We start from the raw sequence: 12,749 nt of genomic DNA, 5'->3' as shown, positions 1-12,749 counted from the left end.
TCTAGTACTTCAGTATTATCCTCGTGTTTCTTCACTCCAGTGAGAATGCTGTTGACAGAAGCTCCTCACAAATGCGGTTCCTTCACATAGCCCACCTAAGGCAACCTCAGCTTGATTCCTTCCATTCCTATGTGCATGTAGCATTTTGTAGCTCTCTTAGACTTTGGGGATATTCAGTATACAGTAAGCAGCTGAAAATCTTTTGGTCTCCATCACAACTCCTTGCATCAGTTTAAGCACTCAGTCTGCATATTAGCTGTGTTAAACTTAAGTTGACATAGCACTGTGACACATTTTGAAAACATGGTTTTCTTTATTATTTGAAACTAAAAGTTTCTCCTTTTTTAAACAAGGAGAAGACCATCTTGAATGATGCCTTGACTATTTCATTCCAGCAGTTTTTCAAAAACTTTTACTTAAACAAGTTTCAGTGGATTCAAGAGTTTATCATTTTTTGAATGCACAACCCATAATTATCTTTGTTGTTGTTGTTAAAGTAATTGTATTCTTTAATTTATTGTGAAGTGAATTAGAAAAAAAGTAAATTTTAATTTAAAACTGTCTTTGATCAGCCCGTTTATGGGGCATGCCTTTTTGTCCGTTAGCAATAATTATTAATCAAAAGAACTAGTTCTTGTTCATAAAGTCTCTTCTGAGGGGGAAATGGCTAAACCGTGCTTTGTTTTCTGCTGCAGGCAGTGGCTGCAACTGAGGAGAAGTCTGATGTGCAAAGCAGGTGTGAGAGCCAGGCGGGCAGCAGCCTCGAAGATAAATGTCTGCACCTGGGGCCTGTGGATACAGTTGTGCACGTGGGGCTGAGCTGCGCCGCCCTGTGGCGACTGGCTCCCAGCCGCGGGAACATGACAACAGCCCAGAACCGCCACGGGCGCATTGATGCAATCCCCCGTTCCGTGCCGTGTCCGACAGACTCCCCTGTGGTGACTAGCCCAGCATGCCAGAACGGAGGGTGCAGCGGCGACGCGGGCGCCCAGGATCCCAGGCTGGGCCCGGCCAAGCTCGTGCGCCTCCTGTCTGCGAGCCGAAAAAGTACGGGTGGCACCCCCGAGCGGCCGCGCTCCGTGGTCCTGATGGGGCACTCCTCCACCTGGAACGCTCTGGCCTCCTTTCGGAAGATGGGATCTTTTAAAAAACTCAAGTCCTCCGTCCTTCAAGGAATCCAAAACCGAGAGGGGCCGGATGCAGCCAAGGAGGCGGCCTCTGGGACGAACTTGGGCCCAGCATTCCCGAACGGGTGGGCCGTGGGGCCCCCCGCAGGCAGGCACGGTTCCCCAGGGACGGCGGGCGGGCTCTCCGCGCTGGGGACGGGGCCAGGGCCGGCGCCCGAGGGCTCGGACCCCGAGGAGGTGGACAACGCCTTCCCGAGGAGCGTGCACCGCTCCCGGAGCCTGCGCCGCGCCTACGGCCTGGGCCGGATCAGCCTCCGCGACGCGGAGCCGCAGTGCGCGGGCCCGGAGCCCCCCGGCCTGGAAACCCCTGTGTGTGCCGTCCTCGTCCGGGACGCGGGCAGCTGCGGTGCCAGTCTCGCCCCCCGGAAAAGCAAGAGCACCGACCACCTGAACTTCCTCAAAAAGAGCTCCTTCAGAAGGAAGTCCGCCTGCAACTTGGCCGAGCTGCGGGGGGCGCCCGACGCCCCCCGGCCCCGGCGGACGCTCAGCAGCGGCTCCGCCGACGCGGACAAGCTCGGCCCGGCCGAGAGGCGGACGAAGCGCTGGAGGAGCCCCATCCGCGCCAAGGACTTCGACCGGGTGCTCAGGCTGGTGAGCGGCGCCGCGGACACCGCCTGGAAGCGCGAATGCCCCAAGGGCGCGGGGCCCTACCCCGGCGACGCCCAGCGGCCCGCGCCCCGCAGCCTCCTGCACGACGACTACTCGCGCCGAGCGTCCAGCAGCACCGAGCCCGCGCGCAGGAGGGCCGCCGCCGCCCCTGGCTGCAGGGGCGCCCACTTGGACGTGGACACCGCGGTGTTTCCTCTTGAGGCCCCAGACGGCGGTCCTGGCGCTGGCAGCTTGCCCCCAAGTTCCACTCTGCAGGAAGGATCGCGAAGGGACGCCTCTGAACCAACACCTGGCAGCCCGGTGCCAGTGAGACCCGAGCAGCCTCTCACACCGCTGAGGCCCACCACCCCCAAACCCTCTACCTCTCAGAGCCCTGGTACAGGAAGTGCCCCATGTCCTAACAATTTCAGTGCGTTGTCCTTAAGTTCAGTGGACAGTGAGGAAAGGGCAGAAGGTTTCATGTCCTTCCCAGATTCAGTGCAAGCCACGTGTGACAAAGACAGTGAAGACAACAGTTCGAGCAGCCAAGCTCAGCCCAACCTCGACGGGGCTTCCGGTCCAGAAGAAAAGAAGGAGGAGGTAAGGGCATGGCAGGGACTTCTTGGAAGTGATGTGCTGCAGCAGGGGTGCTTGGGATGGCGCCACCCTTCATTCTTGCTGGAGGTTGCCCATGGACACAGATGTGTTCCCTTAACTTGCCACAGGAGCAGACGGGCTCTATGCTATCCATCACGATTATTCTTGTTGAGTTGCTGTCTACCACATTCAAAGGCCATTTTTATCTCTTTTGAAGTGAATTACTAATGTAGGACATTCATGGAGATAGCACTTACCACACATTATTTATTCAAAAGATAATTATTGAGCACCAACTATGCTAGCTTGTGGGGTGGGCGTTGAAAAAGACCTTCCTTCCACTCCAGGAAGCTAACAAGGACTCTCATAATTTTGATTTTTGAAACATTTATTATTACTCATAGATGTCTTCTTTTTATATTTTAAATGGTTTCTGTATCCTTTTCAACCAAGTGCATAGAAATGAGATTCTTTGTGTTAAGAGACCTTTACATGTTCTGTCTGTTTTATTTCCTAGGAGTGAATTAGGAATGTGCCATTTGATAACTATCAAACCCTGAGCAGTGATGGTTCAAAGAAAATTTCATGATGGCTATTGTACTTATTTTTAGAGTAGAACATAAGCATCTCATGAATTGAATCAACTGAAAACTGTCAAGGAAATGTTCTTTTCATATCCCGTCAAGCATCCTGACAACTATACCTTACTGTATAATTTTCACTTTATAAATGCATTTGGTAATATATTACCTTACAGAATTGAAAGATAAGAAAATGCATCCATGTGTGTATTTTGCAAATTATTCTTCACATATATTTCTAGACTATTTTATAAATGTCAGTTGGTGCTTGCTATAGAAAATAATCCCTTAGCAACTGTTCCTTCCCATTGATCCCTGAGAGGACCTCAGTTTTGGCTTCATGCTGCCAATAAATGATAATGCCACATCTTTTGCAATCCAGGACAGTCTCTGAACTGTCCACTTTTAATGGCTGCTTTCAAGGAGACTTAGAAAAAAGCAAAGCCTATCGCAAATCTTTCAGCAAATCTGAATCAGCCTGAGGATCCCTGGGCAGCCAGAGCAGTGACTTGGCCTAACTTTTTGTGGCTCTATGTTATATGAGACCTCAGGGCCAGTATGTCTCCCAGGGTCTTGTGCTTGAGCACCATTTGCTCATCTGCAGATTTCCAAAGAAGCCTGGTGGGATGGTTGTGGGGACACAGGACTTGTTGTGGGCCTTGGGAAGACATTTGTGTTCTGCAAACTTTGGTTTATATAATTGGCCAAGGCCTGACCCAGTCTGGGCTTCACGCCTTCCTAGTTGATGAGATGCAGCGCACAATTCCTTCCACCAAACACCCTGAACTACCACACCGATGGTTTGGAATCCCCTTTACCCCCCTCTCCCCAAAAAAGATTTGCATAGGTCTAGAGGGTTCTTTACATTAAAGTGGGAATTTAATATTTTGTTTATCAAAATTAGTAAAAAAAATCATGAAGATATTTTATTCTGTAGTGCTTATTCAGTGAGGGTTGGTTTCTAACTTAGTTACTTCCCTGGGTGGTTTGACCATTATATAGTTTCACATGTGTATTTGCTATTCTTAGTTATATATGATTTAATTTCTACCCACAAGAGATTACCAAAGACAGAAAGCAGAAGAACACAACGTATTAAAGCTGCATACATGTTGGTAGATAATTCCACAAATTTGCCTCAAGAGAGTCATCACATTTGTAAGGTGCATTCCTCAAAGTTTCTATATAGCACATCAAACTTCCTCTTGTACTTCCAAAGTTAATGTCAAAAGAGAAAAATATGATAATTTTGCCCAATTTTTATTTTATACATTGGTACTCTTTGTTTTTATGTGAAGATAAATATAACTTGTAAAATATAACCTGAAACTTTATTTTGCTTAAACAACAGAAACTTATTTTGTAACAGTTGAGGCTAGAAGTCCCAGATTTTCTCTTTTATTTTGACATTTAGATACAAAGTACAAACAAAACAAGACAAATAAAATCAACAACTACAACAAAAAAACCTTGCAAAATACAAGAATTCTAGCCTTCATGGATTAAAAGTAGTTTTTGTCTACCTTGTATAGCATTACACAAAATTAAAAGTTTAGTCTTTACTGTATCTTAATGTAATGTGTTTTTAAAAATATTGATAACATTGTTCTACTTGTATATTTAAAGCTAGTTTAAGATGTGACTAATGCTGAGTACAAAAATGTTGACATCTGGATATTAATGATAATTTGAAATATCATAATACAATTTTCAGTAAGGGAAAATAATTTTTTGTTTAGAATCACTTATTTGTAGCGAGCCACTTTGAAAATGACAAAATGTGTTTTAGAACTCCAAGCAGTTTAACAAGATTTTATATTACTGCAAAAGGGAGTTGGAAAATGTCAAGCAATCTTCATTTCATTGTAGAAAATTCACCTCCTTAACCTTATATTTCTGCCACCTAGTGGTAAACCTTGCGTAAAAACAAAGGTCACTTGAAGGAATCCCTAAAATTGTTACTTAGTTTGAACACGCAGTGGAGCGTTTTTACTTACCCATGGTGCTCCCTGAACATTGTGAAGGTACAGGCACAGGAATTGAGCATTACTGCTGGTTCTCCTGCCGAGTCATCTGCATGGGGTTACCAGTAAAGGGACCCTGCCCTTCATTATACAGTATAGATTCAGTAGTTAGTGGGAGTGTTGAATGTGCCATAGATCAACGATTTTCAACCTTTATCATTTAATGGTACATAATCTAATTACTAAGATTCTGGGGCACACCAAAAATATATTTTTTGCTGATCTAACCAAAAAAAGGCACAATTTTGATTCATTCACACCAGATGACTATTGCTGTGTTGGCTGTTGTCTTTTTTTTTTTTTTTTTTTTTTTTTTTTTTTTTAATTTGACAATCTGAAGGAAAAGAGAGGCCAGTATCCCTGACTAAGCAGGTACTGTATATTTTAAAAATTCTTGCAGTGCACCACTTGAAAATGGCTGCTGTAGATGAAGCTCTTGTAAATGATGAGAATCTACTGTAACTCCTTCACAGGGGCCTTGATCTTTTGGTACATGTTTCTAGTTTGGTTGGGGTCCTGGTTTGTCATTCAATAGGTCCCCAACCTTGGGCAAACTGTTGGACTTCTTTTGGCCTCAGTCTTCTCAAGGGTGTAGTGTGGCATAGCTTCGTCTTCCTTGGAGTTGGTAAAGAATAAGGAAATGATGCATGTTAAACACCTTGCCTAGTAGTCAGCACTGGCTGTCACTCTGTGATGTTCACTGTCCATTTAGATGATTTTTTCCATCCTATGATGACATGACTTCTTAAGGTATGGGCTAGTTTAAGGTCAGTGTGTTTCCAACTTTGGTTTTTAACATGCCACTGTATAATATAGCCATATGGGGGATTATGGAGTTCTTCAATTAATTTGATTTTACATTAATTTTTTTTAAGTGCATGAGTTAGGTTATACCATCACTTAACATTTATGTTATTTTGGTAATGCACTATACTACATTTGTTAGCACCTACCAAGTGTAAGACACTTGAGTGTAGCTCTGTAAGGAAGAAGAGGTGGTATCCAAGAAATTGTAGAGGAGCTTAGATGTATTGAAGTCATAGCAAGACTATGCAGCATTGAATAAATCCCACTACAGAGGTAAAACCATAATGCTGTAGGATTTCAGAAGAGTTGTAGTTTTTACCCATGTAGGAAATTCAAGAATGCTTACTAAGGGTGATCAAATCCAATTTGAAGATGAGATTTCTACAGGTAGTTATGGAGAGAAAGATGGGGCATTTTGGCGGTCAGATGTGCAGAGGTTTTATGTGATTTGAGAGAATAGGAAGTGACCTAATTGGGTTTGGTGTAGGGTGATGATCCAGGTTGGGATGACATCATTTAGTCCACATCATGGACACTGAAATTCCAGAGTAAAGAGTCTGTGTGCTACTTGGTAAGCACTGAGGAGTTGAGGATGTTTTTGAACAGAGAAGAGCCAGGCTCAGAACTATGTTTTGGAAGAATTAGTTCACCATTGGTAAAGCAGAGATTTGGAAAGAAAGATGACAAGAGGGAAAGCTGTCAGGAACATATTGCTAATAAGAGCTGACAGGTAATAAGGCTCTGAAATAGAATACAGGTATCGATCGACTTATGACCTATGCAACTTTCGACCATTCGACTTTACGACCACAATCGCTAGCCACGACTGCTCCGCGTCTGGCAGTGCAAGCGTTGCCCAGCTGGGTGTACGACAGTGCAGACCAGCTTCCGGCAGCACTACTATCTCCACATGTACCATTTCAACTGTTATCCCAGACTCGGTACAGCAATTTGTGTTTTGTGTCTTGGATATTTTTCATCAAATCTCTCCCAGGATGTCTACCAAGAGGAAATTGTCTTTGTCTTTGACTTAAAGATTTTTATAACATCATTTCACAGTACTGTACATATAGCCTACTCAACTTACAACCAAATCGTGTTACGACTGGTCGGAACCAATCGTGGTCGTAAGTTGAGCACTAGCTGTATATAAGGAAGGAACAGGAGTGAATGAAACAACACATAATAAATAATAGCATACATACTTTGTTCATTTATTACGTAGCAGGACATTTATATGTTGGACATAGGGGCAAGAAAGTTTTTTTTAAAAAAACTTTATTCTCATGGGTTCTCAGTCTAATTGGCAGATTGGACTGGATACAGGTAATATTTATATTATGATATAGTGTGATATGAGTTTCTAATGAGGAATGTACAAAGTAGCACAGGAGTTCCAAAGAAAGAATTATTAACTCTGGGTGAAGAATGGTGTAATTGGGGAAGAACGATTAACTGGGGTCTCAAAGATTAGGATGGGGGATGCTGGGGCACAGCAGCTGAGGAGCCACAGGGCCTTCCAGGCCAATTCTAAGAACATGGGGGAGGAGTCGGGTAGTGTAGACAGGGACACAGCCAACCAGAGGTGTTATCTAAGCTTTATTTTCCTCCCCTGTAAACTGGGGGGTTGTAAGATACCTACCTATTATGTAGGGCTGCTGTGAATTTAAATGAGGTGATGCTTGAGTACTTAGCACTCAGCTTTGCAAATAAGAAGTGCCCACAGAGGCTAATCTGTTGTGCTAAAGCAGGGGTCCCCAAACTACGGCCCGGCCCGCGGGCCACATGCGGCCCCCTGAGGCCATTTATCCGGCCCCTGCCGCACTTCCAGAAGGGGCACCTCTTTCATTGGTGGTCAGTGAGAGGAGCATAGTTCCCATTGAAATACTGGTCAGTTTGTTGATTGAAATTTACTTGTTCTTTATTTTAAATATTGTATTTGTTCCTGTTTTGTTTTTTGTTTTTTTACTTTAAAATAAGATATGTGCAGTGTGTATAGGGATTTGTTCATAGGTTTTTTTTATAGTCCGGCCCTCCAACAGTCTGAGGGACAGTGAACTGGCCCCCTGTGTAAAAAGTTTGGGGACCCCTGTGCTAAGGGAATTGCATACTGCTCACATAACTCTTGTACAGGGTGGTTGGGTGGAGAAGTGAGATAAGATTGGAGAGCTAGGTCTGTACATAGTTAGGAAGGTCCCTGCTTGGACCTGTGGAGTTTGGACTTTACCCTGCTGGTAGTAGACACCCTAAGAGGGTGTCCCTGTTAACCAGGGACAACAGAGGGGGACCAGCTTCTCAAAGAGGATTGGAATGGGGGTGGTCTTGGGGAGAGCCTAGTTCAGAGGTGGTGCAACCTGTATTGAGGCCATGGAAAATAGAGGGTTGGGGACGATTCCAAAAAAATTCATAGTTTATATTTTTAACTAGCCTTTGAATGTTTTAGGGAAGTGAGAAGTCAAGATGATGGGGTAATTGGGAGGACATTATTGTATTGAGATCAATAATCAAACAAGCCATAGAAATGGTGGGCCAGGGTTGAGTTTGGGTTATTATCCTAGTTCACTAACAGGATGGCACCTTTGTGGGAAATCACTTTCCTTTTCTGAGCATCAGTTTACTTGAACACTGAAATGTTTCAGGGTTTTATTATTTTTTCCTCAGGGATTTGTAGCTTTAAAAGTGTTGGACCCATTGTACATAGTGTGAGTGCTTGGCTAAGAGATTATATTCTGTAGAGTACAAATTGTTATGACCACAAGGGGTGTTGCCACACATGGGGACTTGCCCTGGCAAGCCACCTATGGTCTTATCTAGCCTGAGGTGATGACTGGCTCCCATCCCAGCCTCAGAAAGAAAAACAAGGGGAATTCTGGGGCACCATGAGGTACCTTGTCACTAAGATTAAGCCTCCTTCCAGCTTTGAAGGAGTAGTTCAGTAAGTGAACAGGGGCTAAATTGAAGCCTATTTTCTATGTGAATTATAAATTGTAGAGTTTTATGAGGATGATGGGTACTTCACATGTAATGATAGCTCCATGGTGCTGTTGCTGTATGATTTAATAAGAGACACAGATACATTGCATCGTTTTGACTCTTTGTAGATTGCGTAGACCAGTGGTCAGCAAACTCATTAGTCAACAGAGCCAAATGTCAACAGTACAACGATTGAAATTTCTTTTTAGAGCCAAATTTTTTAAACTTAAACTGTATAGGTAGGTACATTTCTTATCGAGATAGCGCCTGCACGTGGTATTTTGTGAAAGAGCCACACTCAAGGGGCTGAAGAGCTGCATGTGGCTCATGAGCCATGGTTTGCCGACCACTGGCTTAGACTTTACTCTTTGAGTTACTCAAATGGCTACTTGGGAGATTCAAACAATTCTCATGAAGGTTAGAAACTATCCACAGCTATTTGAACCAGAAGGATGAGGATTGCATATATAGATATAAATATAGTGACCCTAAAAAGTCTGCCCAAGATTTTTTTAGTTTTATTTAGATATAACTTGCATAACATAAAATACACTCCTTGTAAGTATACAGTTTGATGATTTTTAGGAAATTTATGGAGTTGTGCAACTACCATCATAGTCAAGCACAGTATACTTCCATCATCCCAAAAAGTTCCTCCATACCCTTTTGCAATCAATTCCTGCTCCCACTAAAGGTCTAGGCAACTACTGATCAGCACTCTTTCTGTCTCAGTACTTTTTTTATGTGACTAACTCTATTGTAAATTTATGGGGTTGTGCAACCATCACCACTATCTCATTGTGGAACATTTCCATAACCCCTGAAAAAAAACACATGCTCATTTTTAGCCATTCCATTCCTAGTACCTGGTCTACTTTTTGGGGTCTAGATTATACCTTTCTGGATATTTATAGAAATGGGGTGAGATAATTAATATAGGATCGTTTGTGTCTGGCTTCTTTCACCCAGCATAATGTTTTCAAGGTTCACCCATGTTGTAGCGTGGATGAGTACTTCATTTCATTTTATGAGTGAATAATATTCAGTTGACTGGGTATCCCACATATTTATTTACACATTCATCAGTTGTTACACACTTGAGTTTTTCCACTCTTTGGCTATTATGAATAAAGCTGTGTATGCACATTTACATGCAAGTCTTGTGGGCATATGTTTTTATTATCCTCGGTTGATAACTGGGAGTTCAATTTCTGCATCATATGGTAATTCTGTGTGTAGCCATAACTGCCAAGCTGTGTTCTAAAACACTCATCCCATTGTAGTTCCCACCAGCAATATATTAGGGTTCCAGTTTCTCTGTATCCTTGCCAGTATTTGGTATTGTCAGTATTCTGGATTCTAGCCCTTTAAAGGGGGTATATAGTGGTATTTTATTTTGATTTTAATTAGCATTTCCCTAATGACTAATAATGTTGATCATCTTTTCATGGGACTATTAGTGATTCATTTATCTTATTTGGTGAAGTGACTGTTCAAATAAGTGTCTTTTGCTAATAATTTTATTGCATTTTTGTTTTATTGTTGAACAGTAAGGTTTCTCTATATATTTTGGATTCAAGTCCTTTATCAGATATAAAACTTGCAAATAGGCCCTGGCCAGTTGGCTCAGTGGTAGAGCGTCAGCCTGGTGTGCAGGAGTCCGGGTTCGATTCCCGGCCAGGGCACACAGGAGAGGCGCCCATCTGCTTCTCCACCCCTCCCCCTCTCCTTCCTCTCTGTCTCTCTCTTCCCCTCCCGCAGCTGAGGCTCCATTGAAACAAAGTTTGCCTGGGCGCTGAGGATGGCTCCATGGCCTCTGCCTCAGGCACTAGAATGGCTCTGGTTGCAACAGAGCATCGCCCTCTGGTGGGCATTCCGGGTGGATCCCGGTCGGGCGCATGCGGGAGTCTGTCTGACTGCCCCCCCACGTTTCCAACTTCAGAAAAATACAAAAAAATACAAAAAATATAAAACTTGCAAATATTTTCTCATAGTCTCTGGATTGCTTTTTCTTAATGGCATTTGAAAGCAAAAGTATTTAATTTTAATGAAACTCTAATTAATATATATAGGTTTTGTTTCCTTTGGCGGATTGTGCTTCTGGTGTTAGATCTAAGAAATCTTTGCCTATGCCAAGGTTGCAAAGATTTTCTCCTATCTTCTGGAAGTGTTATAGTTTTAGCTCTTACATTTTGGTTTATGCTCCATTTTTAGTTCACTTTTTTATGATGTGAAATGAAGGACTTGGCTCATTTTTGGCATATAGACACCCAATTATTTCAGCACCATTGGTTGAACTGTCCATAGTTTGTATACCACAGAGAATGTCAGTTTCCATACTCTACTGGGTTCTCAAAATTCTCTGACAAAGCCCAAGAATTTGAATCACAAGAATTGAAATTACAATTGGAAAGATAATTTGAAAATATAATATTATTTTTAATAAATATTTTTCTAAAGAAGGCAACATTTTGTTACAGGGACATCTGCTATGTCAGTATGTTTCCTAATAGCAATCCTGATAGACATTCCTGAAAAAGTTAAAGATGGCTTGTAATCCTATATTTTTCCCTTGAATTATATTATCAATTGAATGTGAATTTCTACAGAAAACAAACAAACAAAATTCCCTTTGGCCAAAAAAAAAAAAAAAGAAACTAAAATTTTTCAAGCAAGAAATGGTGGAAAGCCGCATTAGGTCTGAAATATATAAAGGGATGTGATTCCAGCAATTGCCCCAATCACTGCTGGGAACTGGAATTTGGAGAACTTTAAGGATATAATTGTCTCTTAAAAATAAAAGTGTCGACAGTGACCACTCAAATTTATAGGATGCTTTTCCAGCCAGTATGTGTTTCTTCACATCACATAGCCACCCAGTGAAGTGGGTCAGCAGTTTTAGATTTACTTTAAAAGAACAAACTGAGGCTTGGGAAGGTTATAGGATGCTCTCAACGTCATATAGCTTGTGAGTGGCAGAGCTGGGCCTGGAGCCAGGTCTTAATACAGGGAAGAAGCCTGACCTGTGGTGGTGCAGTGGATAAAGTGTCAACCTCGAACGTGGAGGTCGCCAGTTCAAACCCTGGGCTTGCCTGGTCAAGGTACATGTGGGAGTTGATGCTTCCTGCTCCTTCCCCTTCTCTCTCTCCTTTCTCTCATTCTCTCTCCTCTCTCTCTAAAAATTAATAATAATAATAAATAAATAAATAAATAAATAAATAAATAACAGGGAAGAAGTCTCAGAAACAGCATCTACTTGGTGTCCAGCACACAGACTTAAAAGCTGTCCATCTACTAGTTTCCTGATCATTGGTGGAACCTTAGTCTTTTTTATCTGTGATACGGAATTAAAAGTACCTAATGTGCAGGGTTTTTTTTTAACTAAATGAGATGGGAATCTATAAAAGCCACGTTTCAAGTGGTGATATTGTAGTGGTTTGATACATTTCTATACCATTTTCCCTTTTGACTCCATGTCTAGCATTCTTTCCGTGAGGCATGGGCCACTTTCTACTGCAGTTGGTTCCTGCCCAAGTTAGAGCCCTTTCTCTTGATTTCTTTTTTGACTACCTGGAATAGGCTTGGTAGCTCAACTCAAGAGCTTCACTCCCTTTTCTGGCACCTTCTTTTGGTAGTTCAGCTGATGGCACAGAAAAGAAAGCCATGGTGGACAGAAGATGGGGTATGACTACAGGGCCAGAGCTTTGCCATTTCTAGTAGGTCAGTACTTAGGTCGGGAAACAGGAGGCATGGCACCTGAAATGCAGTTTGTGACAAAGATCAAGTATTTCAGTTCTGTTCCCTAATGTACCATATAAATATTTTTTCACTTTTCCTAAAAAGCTATATTGAGGTCTAATTAATGTACAGTAAACTGCATGCCGGTAAAGTGTACAATTTCAAAGCTTTTATTTGTGTTCACCTGTGAAACTATTACCATGATCAAAATAATGGATATATCCATCGCCTCTAAAATTTCCTTGTATCTTTTT

The 12,749-nt window shown here is 42.5% G+C and overlaps 1 protein-coding gene across 3 annotated transcripts in view; it reads left to right on the top strand.

The window, feature by feature from the left end:
* SPATA13 (spermatogenesis associated 13) overlaps positions 1-12,749 on the top strand; it is a 165,767-nt gene that overhangs the window by 76,439 nt on the left and 76,579 nt on the right. For 2 of the 3 annotated variants that reach the window (XM_066369140.1, XM_066369141.1), the window contains one exon: positions 696-2,375. The exons of the other annotated variant lie outside the window; for it this stretch is intronic. In XM_066369140.1, the coding sequence (XP_066225237.1) occupies positions 861-2,375 (1,515 nt within the window). In that variant the 5' untranslated portion in view covers positions 696-860. The remainder of the gene's footprint in view (positions 1-695; positions 2,376-12,749) is intronic. 3 annotated transcript variants of the gene reach the window in all.

The sequence above is a fragment of the Saccopteryx leptura genome, chromosome 2 (genome assembly GCF_036850995.1).
Source record: "Saccopteryx leptura isolate mSacLep1 chromosome 2, mSacLep1_pri_phased_curated, whole genome shotgun sequence".
NCBI classification, from domain to species: Eukaryota; Metazoa; Chordata; class Mammalia; order Chiroptera; family Emballonuridae; genus Saccopteryx; species Saccopteryx leptura.
This window is presented reverse-complemented; position numbering and strand designations above follow the sequence as displayed.